At 36.8% G+C, this 20,357-nt stretch overlaps 2 protein-coding genes across 2 annotated transcripts; one reads left to right on the plus strand and one right to left on the minus strand.

Moving 5' to 3' along the window:
• Positions 1–1,347: 1,347 nt before the first annotated feature.
• Positions 1,348–7,337, minus strand: p2rx2 (purinergic receptor P2X, ligand-gated ion channel, 2). The gene is made up of 12 exons (XM_014988287.2): positions 7,107–7,337; positions 6,525–6,660; positions 6,364–6,435; positions 6,193–6,268; positions 6,013–6,109; positions 4,885–4,965; positions 4,622–4,772; positions 3,981–4,111; positions 3,788–3,878; positions 3,631–3,696; positions 3,263–3,352; positions 1,348–2,950 (listed from the first exon to the last, which is right to left on the minus strand). Exons 1-12 carry the CDS (start codon positions 7,271–7,273, stop codon positions 2,852–2,854), a joined length of 1,257 nt encoding a protein of 418 aa, XP_014843773.2. The 5' UTR covers positions 7,274–7,337; the 3' UTR covers positions 1,348–2,851.
• Positions 7,338–8,016: 679 nt separating this feature from the next.
• On the plus strand, positions 8,017–18,672 carry pes1 (pescadillo ribosomal biogenesis factor 1). Its single transcript, XM_014988305.2, has 15 exons — positions 8,017–8,194; positions 8,394–8,473; positions 8,994–9,147; positions 9,381–9,490; positions 11,112–11,283; positions 11,385–11,474; positions 12,897–13,013; positions 13,121–13,198; positions 13,440–13,529; positions 15,260–15,390; positions 15,535–15,660; positions 15,885–16,069; positions 17,575–17,714; positions 17,821–17,988; positions 18,271–18,672. Exons 1-15 carry the CDS (start codon positions 8,171–8,173, stop codon positions 18,343–18,345), a joined length of 1,740 nt encoding a protein of 579 aa, XP_014843791.2. The 5' UTR covers positions 8,017–8,170; the 3' UTR covers positions 18,346–18,672.
• Positions 18,673–20,357: the final 1,685 nt, after the last annotated feature.

A 20,357-nucleotide genomic window follows, 5' to 3' on the forward strand; every position in this document is an offset into this window, starting at 1 on the left:
GAGTTCTTGATACTGTGATAGAGTTTAAATCCTCAATGCTGTTGTTATTAAGGTGATTCATGTTTCTGTGCAGAGTACAAGTAGAACACAAAGATTTTGGGAGGATGTGATTTGGTTTGATGAAACGAAAAATAAATATTTTGCCACAAATACTAAAGGTATTTGAGAAGTTTTTTCAAAGTGTAACAAAATGCAGAATGCTGATGAACTCCCAACGAAAGTATCAAGGTCAAAATTGAATCACAGGGTACTCAAACAAAATTTTACCAGGTGGTGCTCATTTATTCAAGGTTTGCTTCTTTTTCAGTGGAATTGTTCATGATGAATACTTGAATATATGTGGAGGAAGTTATTAAAATTCCCATTGGAGAGGGCATATTTTATGATATTTACCAAAACAGAAGTGCATCAGTCTCCCTACGTCTCTACGCTGAAGATGCAGGCTGATACCAAAAATATTACCAGGTTTATTCATTACTACCTTGGCCATTTGTTTTTACCCTGGAATATGCAGTGGGAATGGAACGATTCTGAAACTAATCTGCTCCCCGAAAAAGGTAAATGCACCTTTTGATGCTAAATGAGCAAAAACAAGAGATTTGATATTGAAAATCTGTGGGGAAAATAGTCTTAATTCTCCAATAAAATAAGAGAATCTAAATCACATGTTTTTTTTTTTTTTATCTATTCACTGGAGAGAACAACATGTGGTTATCGATATGCTGTCAGTGTGGATCATGATGGTTTTAACCCACACACTTAGATTTAACAGCTGAGTCACTGTCTGCTGATGGCTGTCTCCCATTCACGTAATCACATTGAAGACGATAAGCTGAGTCAAAATGAGATTGTGTCCTCAGAGGATCTTCTTGACACCTGCACTTGTAAAATGAGGCATAAGGAAGCTCATCTGAGTCGTTTCGTTGGATTTTGATTCTTTGCTCCAATGTATGTCGAACCTATACCCAGTTTGAGATTAAATTAACTTTAAATGTCTTGCATTTTACATTATGACTACATAGTTTTCAAACCAACATGTGGTTACCGTTATTACATCGTTCATGGCGGATATTGATCTGGAAGCCCTAGGTTCTCGAGTCTTGTTTCACCGCTGACATTTGTTCTGCTCTTCCGAGTGCAGATGGATTCAGTTTCCAACAATCTAGTTATAGAAATCGTTTTGTGGGAAATGCAGACTTAATTTGATTACTGGCTTCTTCTGTCTTCACGTGGCTCCTCGCACTTTCCTTTAGTACTTTGTTATCCAGCACCGTTTTCAACTCTGCACCATTTGTCATTCAGGGTAAAAGACGACATAAAGTGAAGCACATAAAGTAAGAAATCAGATTTTTAAACAACAGATGTGTTTAATCATGTATGCTTATGTCTGAACAATGAGCTTTGAAAATATTTATTTCTTAATCATTGGACTGAATGATTGAGATACATGGGAACAGTTTCCATTGTTTGCTAATTGTTTCCATTCTATTTATCTACTTTGAAAGTATCAGTATTCTGAGAAAAAAAAAATCTTGTTTGCTATAGGCAAAGGAGGGCAGGTTTCATTCAGGTGGCGAACAGGTGAAAGTTGATCTGTGCACATACCATGTGAAGCAATTTTACTGAGAACAACACTGGGGTCTCAAAGAAGTATAAGATCATCAGGATGTGGTCCTCTTCTTAATACCTCCAAATGTTTTCATACAGTTTAAACCTTTGCGAATTTGTCACGTTACTATTACAAAACTGAACGTACTTTATTCAGATGTAAAATGAAAGAGCAACACTGGCTTTTGTGGCTAAACTTGAAGTGGAAGGAAAATGATACACGGTTTTTGATCTTTTTCTTAAAAAAGAAAATCTGACAGGGATGTATGTTATGCTTTAAACTAAGATTTGTAAATAAAATCTACTCGTCCAAGAGGAGACCTTATTGTCCAAATATGTGCATATTTAATCTCAGTGTTAATCCAGCTGTTCCATGAAGGCCCTAGGGGCTTATTAGAGAACAAACAGCATCTTGAAGACCAAGACACACAGAGGACAGGTTAGAAAGGAAGTTACAGAACAATTTAAAGCAGCTAGAAAACTTTATTCCAACCTGTGAGCTTGTCATGGAGCACTGTTCAATCAATCTAAAACATGATAACCGTCCAAAGTTTACCACCAGCCAGGTAGAAGATACAGCAAAGACATGGAAGAATGACCAGTACTGAACGTTTTGTATGACATGCAAAGTGCTGAGTGGTGTTGAGACAAACTCCTGAACATGCCATCCTCACTGCTGAAACATTAGCAATCACAGCATCATTTTGTACAGGTGATTTTCTTCAGCAGGGACAGAGGAGCTGGTCTAAGTTAAAGGGACAATGGATGGAGCTAGATATGGTGCAGTTATAGACAAAGCTTTAATGACCTAGACACTGTGCCAGAGTTCCCCCTTCCAGCAGAACAACAACCATAAACATACAACGTACCAAAATGTAAGTCTCTAGAGATGTGCAAACCTGGTAGAGTGACCAAGTATGGACTCAAAAAGTGCAAATGCAAATGCATGCCGCGCTTTCTAACTTTGCCTATGTATAAAACAGAAATCATGTATCATTATTCTTCCACTTCACACTTGTCGAATAGTCTATGCTGGTCTACCTATGAAATCCGATTAAAATCTATGAGAGTTTGTGGTTGCAATGTCACAAAGGGACCAAAAGTTTTAGTGAGTATGAATACTTTTGCATTAGTGCTTTGCTATTCTATCTGTGAGCTGCTGTAGACACTTTAGCCACCAAACTAGGATGCTGCTGTTGCCGTGATTAGGTTGGAGGAAGAGAGTTTAAGCAAATCTGATCCATCAGAGAGGAACCCCGTCCGACAGGTCTGAATGGTTTGAGCCGTAGCTGCTGATGAAGCTGAACTCGGTGCGAATGGTGTCTGTGGGTTCCTTGGTCACCTGCAAAGAACCACCAGATGCCACTGACATCACTCAGACGTATTTGGAAAATATTAATCTGCAGTTCAGTTACTCTTTAAAAGAGCCATATTGCAGATTGTCATAAAGGTTTCTGAGGTTGAACTGGGTTTATTGGGAGAGCAAAGAAAAATTAATGAGAGTAAACACAGAAAATAAAATATCCTACAAAAATAAGTACCCAAGTACATATTTAGAATTAATTTATTGAAACAGTAAGAATTCATTGAAGCTTTTTTTTTAGCTTATTTTGTGAAACATTAAGACTGTTTAGTACATAAAAATAGTACTTACCTTTTTACTCACTTCATCAAACTTTCTCTCGCTGTAGACTTCATTTTTGTCAATAAATGTAAGCATGATCCAGTCACAGATAATACTGCACTGTAGAGAAACGAAAGAAAATGATGAAAACATAAATAACATAGTGGTAGCAGTTGTAAATTACATTTGTGATCATTTCCAACACAAGAAATATTCACAAATATTCAAACAAAATTCACGTAACGGAATCAAAAGTCTGACTTAATTAAATGTAAAATAAAGTAATATAGTTACAACTTATATTAGAATAAATTTTAGAAAATGTTTTAGTAAACAAAAAAAAAAAAACTATTTAAATCTGTTATGTAAACAAAATCTTGGTTTTTGACTGCACTTACAATCCCAACAGAGGTCAAAGCTGTCACTGTGCTGATGATGGTTGGAATGACACTAAATTTCCCAGCCTGTGCAGAAGTTTTGTAAGCAGTAATAAAATGGTTATGATCACAGCAAGAAGGGGAAAAATGGTAATATTTAAAGAAATGTCTGTTGTACCTGTCCGTGGACTATGATGTCTAGACGGATGCCGTAAGCCTTGATGAGGGTCCGAGACTCCACGCCGTTCTTATCATAATATTTGGCAAACCTGAGTAGCAAAACATGTCCTTAAAAATAATTAAACTTATTCTTTGGCAAAGTTAAGACTATAACCACGAACTTGGTCAGTGAATGCAGAGTTTTTGCAGACCTGTAGTAGTAACCGGAGTCGGCCAGATCCTTCCGAAGGTCAAGTCGGCGAAATGTGTAAGTAGGTTTACAGTGTGAAGGATCCAGATCAAGATTACAATCCCAGTTGATGAAAACGCCAATCACTCCCCCCTGACAGCAAAGAGAATGATTCTGTTACACTACAAGAAAGACGACTTACTTCTCTTTGTTTGCTGTCCTCACCTTTTTAGCTTACAAAAGAAACATGGACAAAAGTGGAAGATTTAACAAGTAAGAAAAAGAAAGAAACTGAAAAGATAAAATGCAACTTTGTAAAAACCTACTGGAAGAAAACTTTAAATAAAGTGGCTAAAATCAGTGTGGAACATGTCAATGTTTTAGTCATTAAGTATATCTTCAAGATTTCTTCTGATTTCTTTACACCAGACGTTAGTTGCACACCAAGTAATCGACATGTACAAAGAAACCAATGCAAATTAGTCCAGAAATAAAGTTTTGGGTAAAAGTGACTAATTACTCTTGGATACTTTTATGAAATACTCTGTGAAAAAGCCTTTTTTTAAATAGCCATTTTTATGAATTAAACTAAAGACGTAAGCATTTAATAAATGACATAATGAACCTTCATAATGTCAGCCATAATGTCAGCCTCATACTCACAGTCCTGCAGAGTTCGGTGAAATTCTCCCTTGCTTGATTGGCGATGTAACCCAGGCGAAAGTTTGGGCAGTAAGGCGCAGTCTCCTCATGATAGTGACACCTCTTGAGGTATTTTTTTGTTTTCATCCCTGGAGGACTTTCTACATTTACCCTGCAAGCAAAGAACATGTTTACAATAAGCAACTGTGGCACAAATGACCAAAGTTTTTAAGTTCAGAGTTTAAAAAAAAAAAAAAAAAGAAATCTGTTTGAAGGCTCTTTACCTCAACACTTTAAATTTGGGGAAGTGAATGGAGTTCCTGATGAACACTGTGAAATTGATGGCCTGCACTAAAGGTGGTTCCCTGTTGAATAACACAGAAAAATGCTCCATTTAGGGAATTTGTTTTGGGGGGTAATTTTTTGTCTTCCTTGCAGTGTTTACCCTATTTTACTCTATCAAAAGCTGTGGGCTTTTGATAGAGCATTTTCCGTCTTGTTTGATCACCTGTATAAACCTGACTATCACATGAGATTTGCTACATAGTCTTTCAAAAGTAGTTCCACTCTTTGATGTTTTTTTCTCATTTTGTTACAAAACATTCACATAAAGTGGATCTTCACTTGTGACAATAAGTGACAAAATCGCTGTCAAGTGAGAGTGATTTCTGGTATGTCAACCAAAAGGATAAATTCTGGCCTCATCAGACCCGACCATCTTCTTTTGTATACTTGCTGTGTTTTCTAAGTGGCTTGGAGAAAGTTGAAGACGGGACTTCTTATGAGTTTCTTTCAACAATGGCTTTGTTCTCGACAAGGCTTCATAAGGGTCCAATTTGGAGAATTGAATAAACATTTCAACAGATTCTCCCTCATGAGCTGGGCTCTTCCTCCACAGTTACCACTTGCCTCCTGACTGGTTCTCTAATTATTGCTCTCCATTCCCAGTCAATCGATTCCAGAGGACTTCTTCAGTTTTTGTTGACACTGCTCTGTGAGATGTTTTATAGGTCGGCTATATTGTTTTGTTAAGTAATCCTGCTTTCTCCACATCTTTACCCCTGACCTGTCTGCTGTGTTCCTTGGTCTAATGTTCTCTAACAAACCTCCAAGCCCTCATTTTTTGATATAAACTCAGATTAAATCAAAAACAGGCTGTGTCTATTTACTAATTAGTTGATTTCTGAAATAAAAAAATACTGTACTGGATATAATTATGAGTAAATCAAGCTGTATGTTAATCAACACTTTTGCATCTTTATTTCTAAAAAAAAAAAAAAACTTACATTTTTCTTTTTCTTACATGTGAATGCTATATATTTATTGTCTTGTTCTACAACAACAAAAAAAAATTAGCAAAACATATAGAACTGTGTAACTGAACCATGCAGATTACAGGTCCAATGCCTTACCGTACTACAGCGTACTCTTCAATAGGGCACCAGGCCTTGATCTCACAAGTTTTGAAAGGGTGGTTGTGGTACTGAATACATCTGCCCGTCCTAATGCCTGTGTTTAAATTACAACAGATGATGGGGCAAATATGAAGCAACCAAGATGATGACAGATGTAGTGAGAAGTCACAACTTTACCATGACTATCAAAGTTTGGTAAGCCTGGAAGACAGTCAGAGTCTGTCGTACAGTTGGCGTTGTCAACACTGAAATGCTGCAGAGAAAGAAAAGAAAGCAAAACAGGATAAAAGTGCAGCTGTAACCCATTTGATACAGGCATATTTTCTCTCTTTCTTTCTTTCCTCTCACCTCAGGGCAGGTACCTTGCCTCTGATCATAAGTGAATTCTCTTCTGAGTGTTGCGCTGATTACGTCAACTCCCTATGAAGAAAAGTTAAAAATGTCTGTTACAGTAATCTGATCAATAAAGTAGTTGTTATTTTTTGACAGAATCAAAGGACATGATGCACCTCTGGGGGATGAGCATACTCCACGTTGTCCAGGACATCATCGCCATGCTCTGCTTTTCCCTTAATAAGAGTGTAAACAGAGCTCTCTGGGTGGGTCTCGCTCTGCTGGTACGCTTTTTGACTTATAAAAACATACCTTCATGGATGACAGAACAGACGGAGACAATGAAACATCTCCTGTGATGTAAAATTTTATTAAGGGTGTCAGGTTACTCAAGATCTGTTTAGCCCCACCAAACTAAAGCCAAGAAAACAAGATAACTCCCTTAGAACTAAGACTACAAAGAAATAATTTGTTCTCTGAGACTTTATGGATTTTTGTATTTAATAACTTGTTTAATTTTCTGAAAGTTTTGTTCACACTGGTTATTATTTGTTTTATATTTATTTAATTAAATTAAAACATAATGTCTGCTTCAAACATATGCGATTAGCGGGAACACTTTCAAAGTTTATGATATTTTATTGCGCTTTACTTTGTATTTAATCCTTTCAAGAATACTTAAAGAGATAAACCAGAAAATCCTTTGTTTGAAATGTTACTACTTATAAGGAAAATAAACAAACTTGTTTACAACTTACCAGATGAAATAGGTTATCACTAGAAACTGGACAGCTCGGTAAATCACTCCAAGAGGTCTGTTCTTAATCACCATCATCTTAGGAGTCTCATAGTCCCAGAAACCATTAAAATACTCCTTTAGAAAGTCCCGGATCCCCATGACAGCTGTATATAATCCTTCACTCATTTTAACAGATGAGCTTCTGGCTGGTTTTTGGATGATGTTCCTCCACCCTTCTACATTATTTATTTTTCTCTCTATCTGATGCTGCTCTGTATCTGCTCGCATTTTTCTCAAGCATGTGAGGCATCAGTGAGTCAGGGAGAGTGGGAAAAGGGGTGGGGCTGAATTTTTTGGTGTTAGAGATTGTAATGTTTATGATCCCTGTATAAGCTCTTGTGATACAAATGACAAATAAGATCAAACAAAAAATAAAATGTCAATAAAACTTTTGTTATTATTATTATTCTTTTTCATTTATTAAATTCAATTCATTTTTGTCTTCCTACACCACCTCTTAGCAGTACAAGGTTAACTCAACAAATCATCAGTATAAATATTTTAAAAATCACTGTAATTTTTATCCAGTCGGAAACATAAAACTTTACAGAATGGACACGGTCTAACATCCATGAGCAAGTTTAAAATAGTAAAATTAACCATCATTGATCATTTTGACCTAAGAAATGTGAACAATATACAAGGGCTAGTTTCAGAGGGAAAAAGTGACACACACGCACATCGAAATCGATTAACTTTAAATGATATTTATATTTTTTCTGAAACTAAAAAATATGTTTTTTATTCATTGTTTAATATTACGAATAGGTTTTTATCTCAGTACATGCATAACTTTACTACAGAGCATCGTTAAAACACTAAAGTTATTTATACGTAATATTACGTTCAGGCGGATAACGGTCAACCCCTGGGTCCTGCTGCTTACGTTTCGGTGTAACTCCGTGCGCATGTCAGACAACACGTGCAGCAGTAGCAGCGGCGAAGCGTCCATCTGTTAGCTTGTTATTTGTTTCCGTAAATAAGATTTTCTTTCAGTGCTGTGGAGCGACAGCTCGTCTGTAAATGGGGGGTATTCAGAAGAAAAAGGTAAGCGTTTCTGCCAGACTCAATAACGCTAAAATAAACAACTATCTGGGTAGCTGGCTAGCAGGGCTAGCTAAAGTTTGTTTTCAGAATCACAAACCGTCGACTAGTCTGAGTTGTATACGAAAGTAAAGTTTCTCTTGAGTCTGATCAGGAGCATACGGATTAAATGAGTTAAAGATGACTTTCTATTGTTTTGTAGTATGAGCGGGGCTCTGCCACCAACTACATCACCAGGAACAGAGCACGAAAGAAGCTCATGCTGAGCCTCCCTGACTTCAGGTATGTGATGTTCAGCATGTTCTTAAACACTCTGCGGCGGAGTCCAGCAGTGACACGATCCTTTCTGTTTTTAACACCTCTTAATTGCATTAGTTTAATAAAAAGTGTGAAAATGTCAGAGCTTCAACTGTCTTTCATGAGCTCCATAACTTATTACGTTCAGTTAAATTTCATTGAGATACATACTCCAGTGCTGAAGAGAGACTTCTTTTGATCGACATTGACAATAAAAAAGGCATTAGGCTTTCTGATTCACACAATAAACTGACTGAAATCATCAAATAAATAGAAGACAGTTGACATTGATAAATTAAACAACCATCCACTGATTTGGTAAAGTTCACTTTTTAATTATTTTTAATTTTGCTTTATTAAGCCCTCTTAACTATAAAGGTTGATGACCGTGAGATGTTATCTAGCTGTAAACCATTTTCTGTTCCTTCATTACATTTTAGATGGGCATGTAGTTAATAAACCTCTCTAGAAATATATTTTTAAAATCCTTCCCGCTGAATTTTAGGCGGCTGTGCATCCTTAAAGGAATTTATCCACATGAGCCAAAACACAAGAAGAAGGTGAACAAAGGCTCCACTGCTCCAAGGACCTTCTACCTGCTCAAAGACATCAGGTTTCTGCTGCATGAGCCAATTGTGTCCAAGTTCAGAGAGTACAAGGTATTTAAATGAAGTCCAAGTTTTCAACAAGCCTCAAGCTTAAAATCTATCATTAATTTTATTCTTATGACTGTATTTATCAATAAAAAAAATACTCAGTTCAAAACATGTTTTGTGTTCTACTTGTCTACTGAGTCTGACATTAACAATCGTTTTCAGTAATCGTATTGAATTGAAAGCCCCCACACAAAGCGGCAAATTTACCCTTAAAGTGTTTTTTTTTTCCCCAACAGATCTTTGTGCGTAAACTAAGGAGGGCTTATGGAAAAACAGAGTGGTCTGCTGTTGAAAGACTGAAAGAGAACAAGCCGGCCTATAAATTGGACCACATTGTGAAAGAAAGGTAGGAAAGTTATTCTCCATACTCGTTGTGGGGGGATAAAGCAGGTTCGATCTGGGGTGTCAGCTTATATTAGATTTTATCAGTTTTAAGGAAAAGGACAAAAAAAAGATGGCTTAGAAAAGTTTAAGCAAAACAGAAAACAGTTATTCTGCTTAGACTGGAGAGCTATGAGCCATCCAACATGCCTCACTATTGCTTGCAGGGTCTCAGTTTTGAACTGCTGTCTTTCCATTTCTAAACAATCTGCATTCAGCTGAAGGCTTAAGATGTTGTCTAATCAGTTTAGAGAATATTTTGCCATATTTCTGCTCCCCATTCTCCGTCTTATACATTCTCTGCCTTATTTGTCTAAATAAATAATTCTTCCAAGTAGATAAGTTTCAACCAATCTTGCAAGCCTTTGTCTCTGGTCCTCAACTTTGGCTTCAGTCTTTTATGCTTATTTAAAAAGTCTTGATTCATGCATTATTAAACCCTGCCTGCTTTGAGATCTTTGTCTATATTTTATCTGTTGCAACACCTGTTAGCTGTTCTTGATTTATTAAGTAGACAAATATAAATTATATATTTATAGTCATAAAAACATTATTTTCCAAACCTGCAAAATATGTTTTCACTGTGCTATTTTTCTTGAAAGTTAAACAATCTGCACATGCACCTCCATATGCCAATTTTCTTCCATATAACATGTAGCTTATATTACTTTATAGTTATTAGATTTTATATAGTTTAGCAAACTTGGGCCCTGAGGAACTAACTCTAGTCAGCAGATGGCAGAGTTGTACAGTTTCTAGGTCCTCTTTAATTATGAGCAACAATTTTATAGGTGTTTGCAATTTTTTGTTTTAGGTTATGGAAATCTTTTAGTGATAGTTGGATAGTGATGGTTCCAGATGCCATTCAGCTTTTGATCAAAATCTGTCTGCTGTAAAGCTAAAGACACAGACTTTTACATTTGCTGGCATTACTGTTGGTCTAAGTATCCAGATCTGCAAAAGAAGAGCTTCATAAAGTTTGGGATGTTGTAGCCAGAACCTGGGAGAAATCTGTGGACTCACTTAAGAAGTTCTGTTGACAAGACTTGTTCCAACAACCTGAGAGATTTGGAGAAGTTTTGAAAGGCATAGCTGAGAGATATTTACAGTTCAAGGTGATTGTCACCAGAGAACACTGCATCAATCAATCAAATTTTATTTGTATAGCACATTTCAGCAGCAAGGCATTTCAAAGTGCTTCACATAATTAAAATAAAAACAGCATGTGACATTGAAAAAAACAGTGAGAAAGAGATTTTGAAAAAGATTAAAAAAGATAAAAACATTAAAACCCGCACCTGCATGCTGAAATGTAAGCACAAGATGCTTCAAATGTGTTGGTTTAAGGATGTGTACACATGCGCTTCCAGGTTTTTGAACTTTTATTCCCTTTCAAAAAAAAATTGGGATTTCAATTGGATTATATTGTATCCAATTAAAACATGAAATGATTTTTGATTTAACTTTTTTTTTTTTTTTTTTTTACATCTTCCTACTCTGGTATTTTGACAGGTGTGTACATCTGAGGTCCACTGTCTACAGCAAGTGCATTTAGCTTCTTACTGGTTTTGCTGTTTTTTTGGCAGGTACCCCACCTTTATCGACGCCCTGCGTGACATCGACGACGCCCTCTGCATGTGTTTTTTGTTCTCCACATTCGCCCGAACGGGGAAATGCCATGTGCAGACTATCCAGCTGTGCAGGCGCCTCACTGTGGAGTGGATGAACTACGTGATTGCATCTCGTGCGCTCAGAAAGGTGACAGTTTTTCCTGCAGACCAAATGGAGGGCGGGGGCGTTAAGGTTTTTTTAAACATTTATTAAACATTATCTGAACGCTTTGCTTTTATTCCTCATAGGTTTTCCTCTCCATCAAGGGAATATATTACCAAGCTGAGGTCATGGGACAGCTCATTACATGGCTGGTGCCATATCAGTTCTCCCATGATGTAAGTGCAGATGGCTGCTTGCAGCCAACAGGGGTTATGCTAATAAGCAGTTATGCTATTATTGTAGGATTGAAATGAAGGTTGGGACTCCTTTGTCAGCGTGAGATGCTGAGTCATCAAACATTGCAAGAAAACTACAATTAGCTTCGTCATGGTCCCATCCTGTTCAGCTGCTGCAATTATACGTAGATGGCATCGGTTTCTCCTCTCTGGTGTTGTGTGTTTGCGTAGCTTGATTAAGTCAGCTCATACGTGAATTCAATTAAAAAGTTCTGCCTGGACAAGAAAAAGCTTCACTATTAAGTTCCTGTCATGTCAACCTTCAAAATAGTCTTGTAAAGCTTGTGCTAGCAAGTGAAAAAGTTGGCATGTCCTATAAGCATAACCTGGAAATAGAGAGATAACAAGATGTTTAAATGTTTTTTTAACTAAATCATTTCATCATTTCTGCTTAATCAATCTTTTTTGTTTCCCTAAATTAACATTTAGTTTTTCTGTGCTGCGTCGGCTTTTAACGTAGTCATTTCAGATTTCCTTTGACCATACAGCTTTTTGTTTTTTAGAGATGAATTAGACAGTTTATTGCAAAGCTTTTTTGTGACAAACTCCAAGTCAAAAAAGGTAAAAGTCCTTTCATACTGTCATATGAAAAAGAAACATCCAGCACCCTGTTCGCTGACTTAGGGATACTTAATGTAGAGTCTAGTGCTGTTTAAAAAAAAAGTCAGTAAATTGTATTGTAATAAATGCAGAATCTGATATAGAATAATTTAGCCCGCCTCATATTTATTCCATGTAAAAGTGACTAATTGCTGACAGACATGTCACATCAGGTGCAGAGTGTTGTTACACAGCATGAAGTGGATGTGAAAATCATTGTAAGATCAAAAACACTGTCTGAGGCCTTCACAAGAAAGATTCAGGGATAATTTGAGTACGGTAAAATTAGTAATTCTACTGTAACAAAACCTGTTTATAAGGATGTTTAAAACGGTTGATAACATGACCCAGTCTGGCTGGCTGAGCAAATTCAGCCAGAAAGTGGACTAAAAGAAGCCTTTCATGAAACTGAATTGTTGTAAAAGTCAAAATCAGGTTTCTACTGCAGTAATTATGGAAGTGTTTTCCTGTAAACGCAGAAAGAAAGTGTTCAAGTTTTACGTTTCATGAGAGGTTTTGTTTCCAGATTCAAAGTAAAACAAGTTTGTGACAATGTCTTGAATAAAAACTGAATATTTAAAGGGTCTGCTTTGTCAAAGTGGATGCATGTATGTATTTTAGTTAAAAACTCTCTATCAATGCTTCTGTTGTATCTATATAGATACAACAAATGTTTCATATGAGTGAGATATTGTGAATTAGTTTGAACTTTTGTTTTTTAACTCTAAATTCTCGTGAAGCTAAAGGTTTTTGTTCTTCCAGCACCCAACAGATGTCGACTACAGAGTCATGGCAACTTTCACAGAGTTGTACACGACTCTCCTGGGGTTTGTCAACTTCAGACTCTACCAGTCTCTCAACTTGGTGTACCCTCCAAAGGTATCTGACTCTAAAAAGCTTTAAGGGATTTCTACAGCCCCTATAATTAAAATAATGCAAATATATGTCCAGCGTGAACTCAGCAAGTGTTTCCTCGCTCCTTGCAGCTGGATAGTAAAGCAGAATCAGAGCTCAAAGAAGTCGAGGAAGAGGACTATGCCATGAATTCAGAGAGCCACACTGAGGTAAGTCCATCTTCTTTAATAAACTGTAAAGTTTTCAGTCATCACCAGATCTATTATTTTATTTTTTTATATATATATATTTTGACAGTATAAGCACCATATGCCACTTGAATCTTTTAATTAACAGTTTTAGCTGCAAGCATCTGGACAGATGCTCGTGTTTTTCTTAGTTTTCTTAGGTTAAATTGTAAATGTATCAATAGTTACGATGAACTGATTTTATGTCTAATTCTCTCTGCAGAAACTTTCAGCTCTTAGTTCCAGCCTGGCACGTGTTGTTTCCTCGGAGGAGGAGGAGGAGGCTAAACTCGATCAGTTTCCTGATGAAGAGGTAAGAGTACAAAATACCAAAATACTCTTGGTTGTTAGAGAGATGTTAAAAACAAACGTCTTTGGTGGAAATATCAAAACACATACACGCCTTTAGGAAGTAATTAATCTCAGAGGTGGAAGGTGACATTTTTTTCAGTGGAGGATTGACACCTCTTGGAGATGCAATGCCTAACTAGGGATTAACAGCTTCATGTTGGGTTGCTATGAACAGGAGTTCTCACTTGAGAAGCTTGTTTTACCCAAATGATTTGACGGGATCAACCAGTGGGTCCTGCTTCACCACAGGGACTTTCCATGAACTGGCAAAACTTTTTTAGGAACGATTACATGCTGCATGTAGTTAGTTCACCGACCCAGGAACAATCCCTCCTAGGGCCTCCGCTGTGCCTTCTAACGTCCCACAAAACAATGGTGGGCAATAAAAAATACAGGCTTGCAGTGCCTTGCAATTATGTTCCCAGCCTCTGAAATTTTGAGCTTGCAGCTGCAGACTTTGTGTTTTATTGGGATTTTACGCCATCGTCTCACTCAAAGTGGGATGATTTTGAGAGATTTTGCATTTTTATGTCAATAAAATCTTAAAAGTTGAGTTTGGATCTTTATCTTTAGCCCACTTGTTTCTGCGTAGTGACTCATGGTCTGTCAAGCCCCAGATTGTTGCTCTGAAAGAGAGTAAATCTGGACTCATCGGATCACAGGACCTTCTTCTGTTGCTCCTTAGTCTAATTTGTTTTTTTTTTTGCAAATTAAAACCTTTTCTTCTTGAGTTTCTTTTGCATTTTTTTTGTAAAGATATTTGAGTATCCTGCTGTTTTTTTTCTTTTTACCACCACATCAATCAAAGATGATTGTTTCCCACTTTCCTTCCGGTTCACAAGGCAACCCACCGCTTTTAATTCGATTTTAGGAGTTTCAACAATCATAAACGCTCCTTTGACCGATGGAGGTCATCATATTTTCCATCTTTAAATAATTCGACAAAGCACTGTAGGTTTAATGAAATTGTTTGTTTTACACGTATGATGCGTAATGGAGTTGGGATTCCATTATTTTGGTCTATTGAAGATCGCTTGCACACATGGTTGGTGTTTTAGTTCGGGATGATCAGAACAAAGATGTTATTTTCACATCGCGAGTCACATAAGGTCACTTTATTGATATAGCACATTTTCAGCAACAAGGGAATTCATTGCTCTTTACATGAATTGGATGGAAATACAACAAAACGACAAACCAAAGGAAAGAGCAAAAGAAGAAAAAAGAAAACATAACCCCAAGTTTAGGAATAAGTAGTCTGTGATTTATAAACTATTAGGGGTTTCTCTGGATTCTTGTTCTGATGATGTTGATTTAAGGTAATAAGTATTTTCTCTGGATTCTAAGTTTGCTCTAATTCCTGAAAATATAAACTAGATGCTCCTGTTGTAAGTATAAGCACTCCATAATTTATAGGCTAGAAGGAGTTTCTCTGGATAAAATAAGATAAATATTGGTCTAAATGACTAATGATTCATTCTTTTTTGTTGCATTGCTATTAAAATGCAACTAGTTATTCAAATGTAGTAACAAATATAGTTAGAAAAACATAACTTTAAGTCTATTATTCAAAAATATAGAAATGTCTCAAAGAAAGAAGCTTGAAAATCGGAAACCGTTTCCCTCCATGTGTCTTCTACGGCTTACTGAAGGCTTTGTGAATAAAAACCATGAGAACTTTTTTACCTTCAGGAGGACATGGAGAAGATGGAAGCCAGGGAGAAGGAGCAGAAACAGCTGGAAACCCAGAAAAAGATATTTGAGGGGCTCAAATTCTTCATCAACAGAGAAGTGCCCAGAGAGTCGCTGGCGTTTGTCATCAGGTGAGAAAGACACAACGTTGCTAAAGCCAACAACGAACATCTGCTTCTGTTAAAATGCTGCTAACTCAAAGTGTTTAGTGTTTGAAAAGCGGCGTTTGAGTATTTTGTCAGAATTTAAAAGGATTTAAATCTTGGTGTTTCCAGGTGTTTCGGTGGTCAGGTGTCCTGGGATAAATCTGTTTGCATTGGAAGCACATATGATGTCACGGATGAGACTATCACACATCAGATTGTTGACAGACCTAATGTGGACAAACAGTACATGAACAGGTAAAGGAGACATTTGTTTCATCCCTTCCAGGCTTCTGTTGCCCTTTGAAGCATCAGAAACATCTGATTATAACCAATAAACCCCTTGCTCACTTCACATTAGCTCCGTCTGCACCTTTGAATCTCTTCTTTGTCATTATTGAAAGTCAAACGATCCTATCCTCTGCTTTGAAGTCTCAGCAAAGAGACTTTTGATATTTTAACCTTTTCTGCTGCTGTTCTAGGTACTACATCCAGCCCCAGTGGGTGTATGACTGCGTCAACACTAAAATGCGCCTGCCTGTGGAGGACTACTTTCTTGGAGTGACTCTGCCTCCTCATCTGTCTCCATTTGTGGAAGAGAAGGAAGGAGACTATGTTCCCCCAGAGAAGCTGAAGATAATGGCCTTGCAGCGAGGAGAGAAACCTGGTATGGACCACAAGTTTGTTTTGATGGAGTTAGATGGCAGTGGCCTCCACTCAGTTGCACCCAGTAACATTTGTGCTGCAGAAGCATTTAAAGGGAACTAGCTCTAGAGGTTTTTTTTTTTTTTTTTCTGTTGCTGCCCCTTCCCTCCATTCAAAATGAAGTGACCTGTGTAGCAGCTCAGAGGAACCCTGAGCCTTCATGGTGGGCCTCTTGCACTGAACATTTCTGGTCATTTAATCTCTCTTGCTTTATTACCTTTCTGTCTCAGTCAAGTCTGCTTTAATATCCGGAGTGGTTTGGAAAATGTATCCTGAGACGTACCTCATGAAGGACTATTACTGGTTGTAAACGCAGCACAAGAAAAACAGCCTTTATTGAGCTACAGTTGCTAAAAGATAAAAGATGCAGCTGAGTGCTAACCTTCAGTTTTTCAGTAGTTTCACTGTTTGTCAAAAGATTTGGTAACACTTTATTTGAAGGGGGTTGAATAAGACTGTCATGACACTTTCATAAACATGACATAACACATGTCATGAACATGAATAAGCCTTCAAGAATATTTATGACTGTTGTCATAAAGTGTCATTCGGTAAATTATGACACTTTTAATACAAAGTTGACATTATTCAAAATGTCTTTGTTATGACAACTTGACATTAACCAAGAAATCATTACTGTTTAAACTTTACCTTTAATAACATAAAGTTACCTCATTTTTAAAGTGCAATCAGTAATACTTTTATAACAAATTTATATCGGTAATGATTTCCTGGTTAATGTCAAGTTGTCATAACAAAGACATTTTGAATCATGTCAACTTTGTATTAAAAGTGTCATAATTTACCGAATGACACTTTATGACAACAGTCATAAATATTCATGAACTTATTCATGTTCATGACAGGTGTTATGTCAGACTTATTCAACCCCCTTCAAATAAAGTGTTACCAAAGATTTTAAATGAAAATGGAAAACTTTACCCAAATGCCCTTGTTAGAATAATTTATTATGGTAAAAATGCATGTACTCAATCAGAAGACTGCTTTACTTTAGCGGTGGTATTTAAATGATATTGTGGAGATTATTGCGTTCCTGATTTCAAATTGTAGGAACAGTAGGATTTAAAAAATATATAATTGTTACTTTTTAGAGGTTTTTGTTTACCTTGGTACACAATGAGATCTGTTTGATTCAGAAAATCACAGGATTATTTTAACAGCAGTTTTGTCCAAAGTGTGGCCCGGAGGCCATTTGTGGCCCCTGGACTGACTTTGTGTGGCACTCTGATCCATTTTTGGCTCTCTATCACAGGGAGCAAAGTTTTTATTTTTAATAATCATTGTTTTTTTTTCACAAAACATCCCTTCAAAAACATCCAAACCATCCCTCAAACCAGTTAAACTCATTTTAATGTGAGATGTTTCTGTTGAATACGGACTGAAAACCAACAATCTATTGTTTTATCATGTTAAAGGGATACATGTTGTTGTTTTTTTCTGGCATAGCTCAACAACAAGATGAAGAGGAAGATGAAGAAGAGGAGGAGGAGGAGGAAGAAGATGAAAATGAAGAGGAGGAAGATGATGAAGAGGAGGCTGAAGAGAAGAACCTCAAAAAGATGGAGGAGCAAAGATCTCAGGGGAAGGTAAGAAATATTTGTTTGTCCTTCTGTTTTTTTGGGGGGGTTTTTTGTTTCTTTTCTCAGAAAACGTTTTCAGATTCTCTGACATGTTCCTCTCTCTGCCTTTTAGTCCCTTCAAGTTAAAGTGACGCCTGGAAAAGTGAAGGCAGAAAATCGCGCTCGCTTGGAGCAGGAGGAGAAGGCAGAGGAAAAACGTCTGGCCATCATGATGATGAAGAAAAAGGAGAAGTACCTGTATGACAAGATCATGTTTGGAAAGAAGAGACAAGTCAGAGAGGTGAGTTTTAGTGTGCTTTTCATCCCCATAGTTTAAATTCTCCAGTTGATAGGACTGTTTAGCTTTGTGGAAAAAAAGAAACATTGTTCTGCTTTTTTTTTATCTCTTGTGTACCTTACTGTTAAAACTGAGTTTTTATCTAGGAATGTCTCGCCGTACTATCTGACTGCTGTTCATATCACACCCACACCTGGCCATGACCCCTACAGTTCACGACCCTGAAATTCTTGTAAAGCCGGTGTTTTCTCTTTTTCATTAACACGAATCAATCTCCTCTAACAGGCGAACAAGCTTGCTGCCAAGAGGAAAGCACATGATGATGCTGAGAAAGCCAAGAAGAAAAAAGCAAGAAAGTAACTCCTTTGATGGTTTTCGTCTGAACCTGACTTTATGTATAAAACTTTATGAATTAGTGGGGCAAGTTGGCATTTCATAAAACCTGAAACTGCATCTGTGAGCTCTCTGCTTCAAGCACATGCCACCTCTGTGTCTGGTTGCATTGGCCTCATGCATACATTTATACAGAAATCAAGGATGCTCCATATGCTGACTGTGTAATTATTGATTTAAAGCCAATTGTTGTCAACTTTGAGTTTTCTTACTCTACATTGTAAAACATTTGCCACATTTTAATGTCTGTTTGAAGTGATTTGCATTTTAAAGTAAAAACTTATTCAACTTCCATCAGATCTGCTTATTTTACAATTGTAATTTTATTTTAATTTTTTTCATTATCTGGTGGCGGCCGTTTCACATCGTGGTTCCAATGCATGTTTATTTCTACATAGAAAATGTTTAATAGTTGTAACAGTAATACAAAAACGACAGACCCTGCAGTCACGAGCTGCAAGCTGCAGATTGTGAGTTATTTGAAACGCGATAAGGTGGAAAATAATTACATAGTGGAGTTCAAGCAGCGAGGTCATTCATTCTTTAGAAAAACCGACATCGTTCTTTAAGAACAAAGGAAAGCATAAAAGAAACTGAAAATGGGGTCATCCCAGTTATTCATTATTGTACGTTGAATAAAAATGGGAAAATGGAAACAAAAGGATGAAAACTGAAAACAACTTTTAGTGAATCAAATATTTTGAAGACTGCCAGTAATTAGAAGAAAGCAAAAAGGTTTTCATTTACCAGTTAGAACTAAAACAATTATAACGATGTGAAGATGCTGCCCGACGTGAAGAGAAGCTGTGCATCGTTTTCTGGACTGATGAAACTTTTGAATTTAGTCTGACAGAGGAGCCTTAAATGGAAAACAATAATATAAGGTGCTTCTCAAAAAATACTGAGGTGTTTTCTTCTCAAACCAGAATAAATAGATCGAAATGCTTTAGTGTTTTGTTGTCTTGGTCTAAAGGAGGAGATGCTATTAAACTGTTTTTTCCCAATAAGACAGTGAGCCTAATACACCACAAAGCAAGAAACATTTTGGCTCCAAATCGACAAGATAAACTTCATGAACTGAACCCAATAGAAAACCTTTGGGTTTAATATAAAATATGTTGTTTCTGAGGCAAACCCAAGAACTCCAGAGGTTCTGTGAAGTGAAATTCAATGTAGTGCTGAGCTGGAAAATCGGCCCATTTCCAGAAGATGTTCAGTTCCAGGGAACACAAGTGATAAGCAGCTCATAGAAACATGGGTAATACAGCTAAATATTAGTTCAGTGAAAAAATGAACTATTGTTTTCTACCAACTGAATATGTAATAGACTTGTAATTGACTTCATTAATTGAACTTCATTCATCAGGATGCCTTGAGACAACATTCATAAGTTGCTGTTTGTAGATGAATCGATTCGAAGGAACGCTACGTCCTCAAGACTTTTTTTTATATTTTTGCAGTTTGTTTTTCAATTTAAATAAATCCAGACACTGTTGTTTTGTTGACCCGACTAATAAAGTTTTTTCTCTCTTTCTGTTGAATGATGACAAATTAATAAATTTTTACATCATGATCTGCATGGGAATAGATTGAGCAGCGTTCCCGGTTGATTTGGCTGGATGGATATAAAAGCTATTAAAATTTTAAGCTTTACTCACTTTTTTTTTTTAACACACTGATGTTATTCTGGATATAACTGTGTGGAAAATAAAAGATGAATCGGCACTTGTGATGAAATAAATTTATAGAACTTTTTCAAAATAAGAATCTGATGAAGTGTGTGTAGGATGCCTGTACTAAATGATTAATTATGTAAATAAGCCATGGGTTTACAGTCTTGCTCCTTTGCCTCCTACAGCTGTGCACAGATGTTGAGAAGATGCAATAAATCACAAGAGTTCCCACTGGAGCAGTGGGCCGAGCCTGAGGTCGCTGTGCTTGTGCTGCGGGACTCAGTCATTGATTGGCCTACGCCAGCA

The sequence above is a fragment of the Poecilia mexicana genome, unplaced genomic scaffold, assembly GCF_051168715.1.
Source record: "Poecilia mexicana isolate PSO_F unplaced genomic scaffold, ASM5116871v1 scaffold_9, whole genome shotgun sequence".
Lineage (NCBI taxonomy): Eukaryota > Metazoa > Chordata > Actinopteri > Cyprinodontiformes > Poeciliidae > Poecilia > Poecilia mexicana.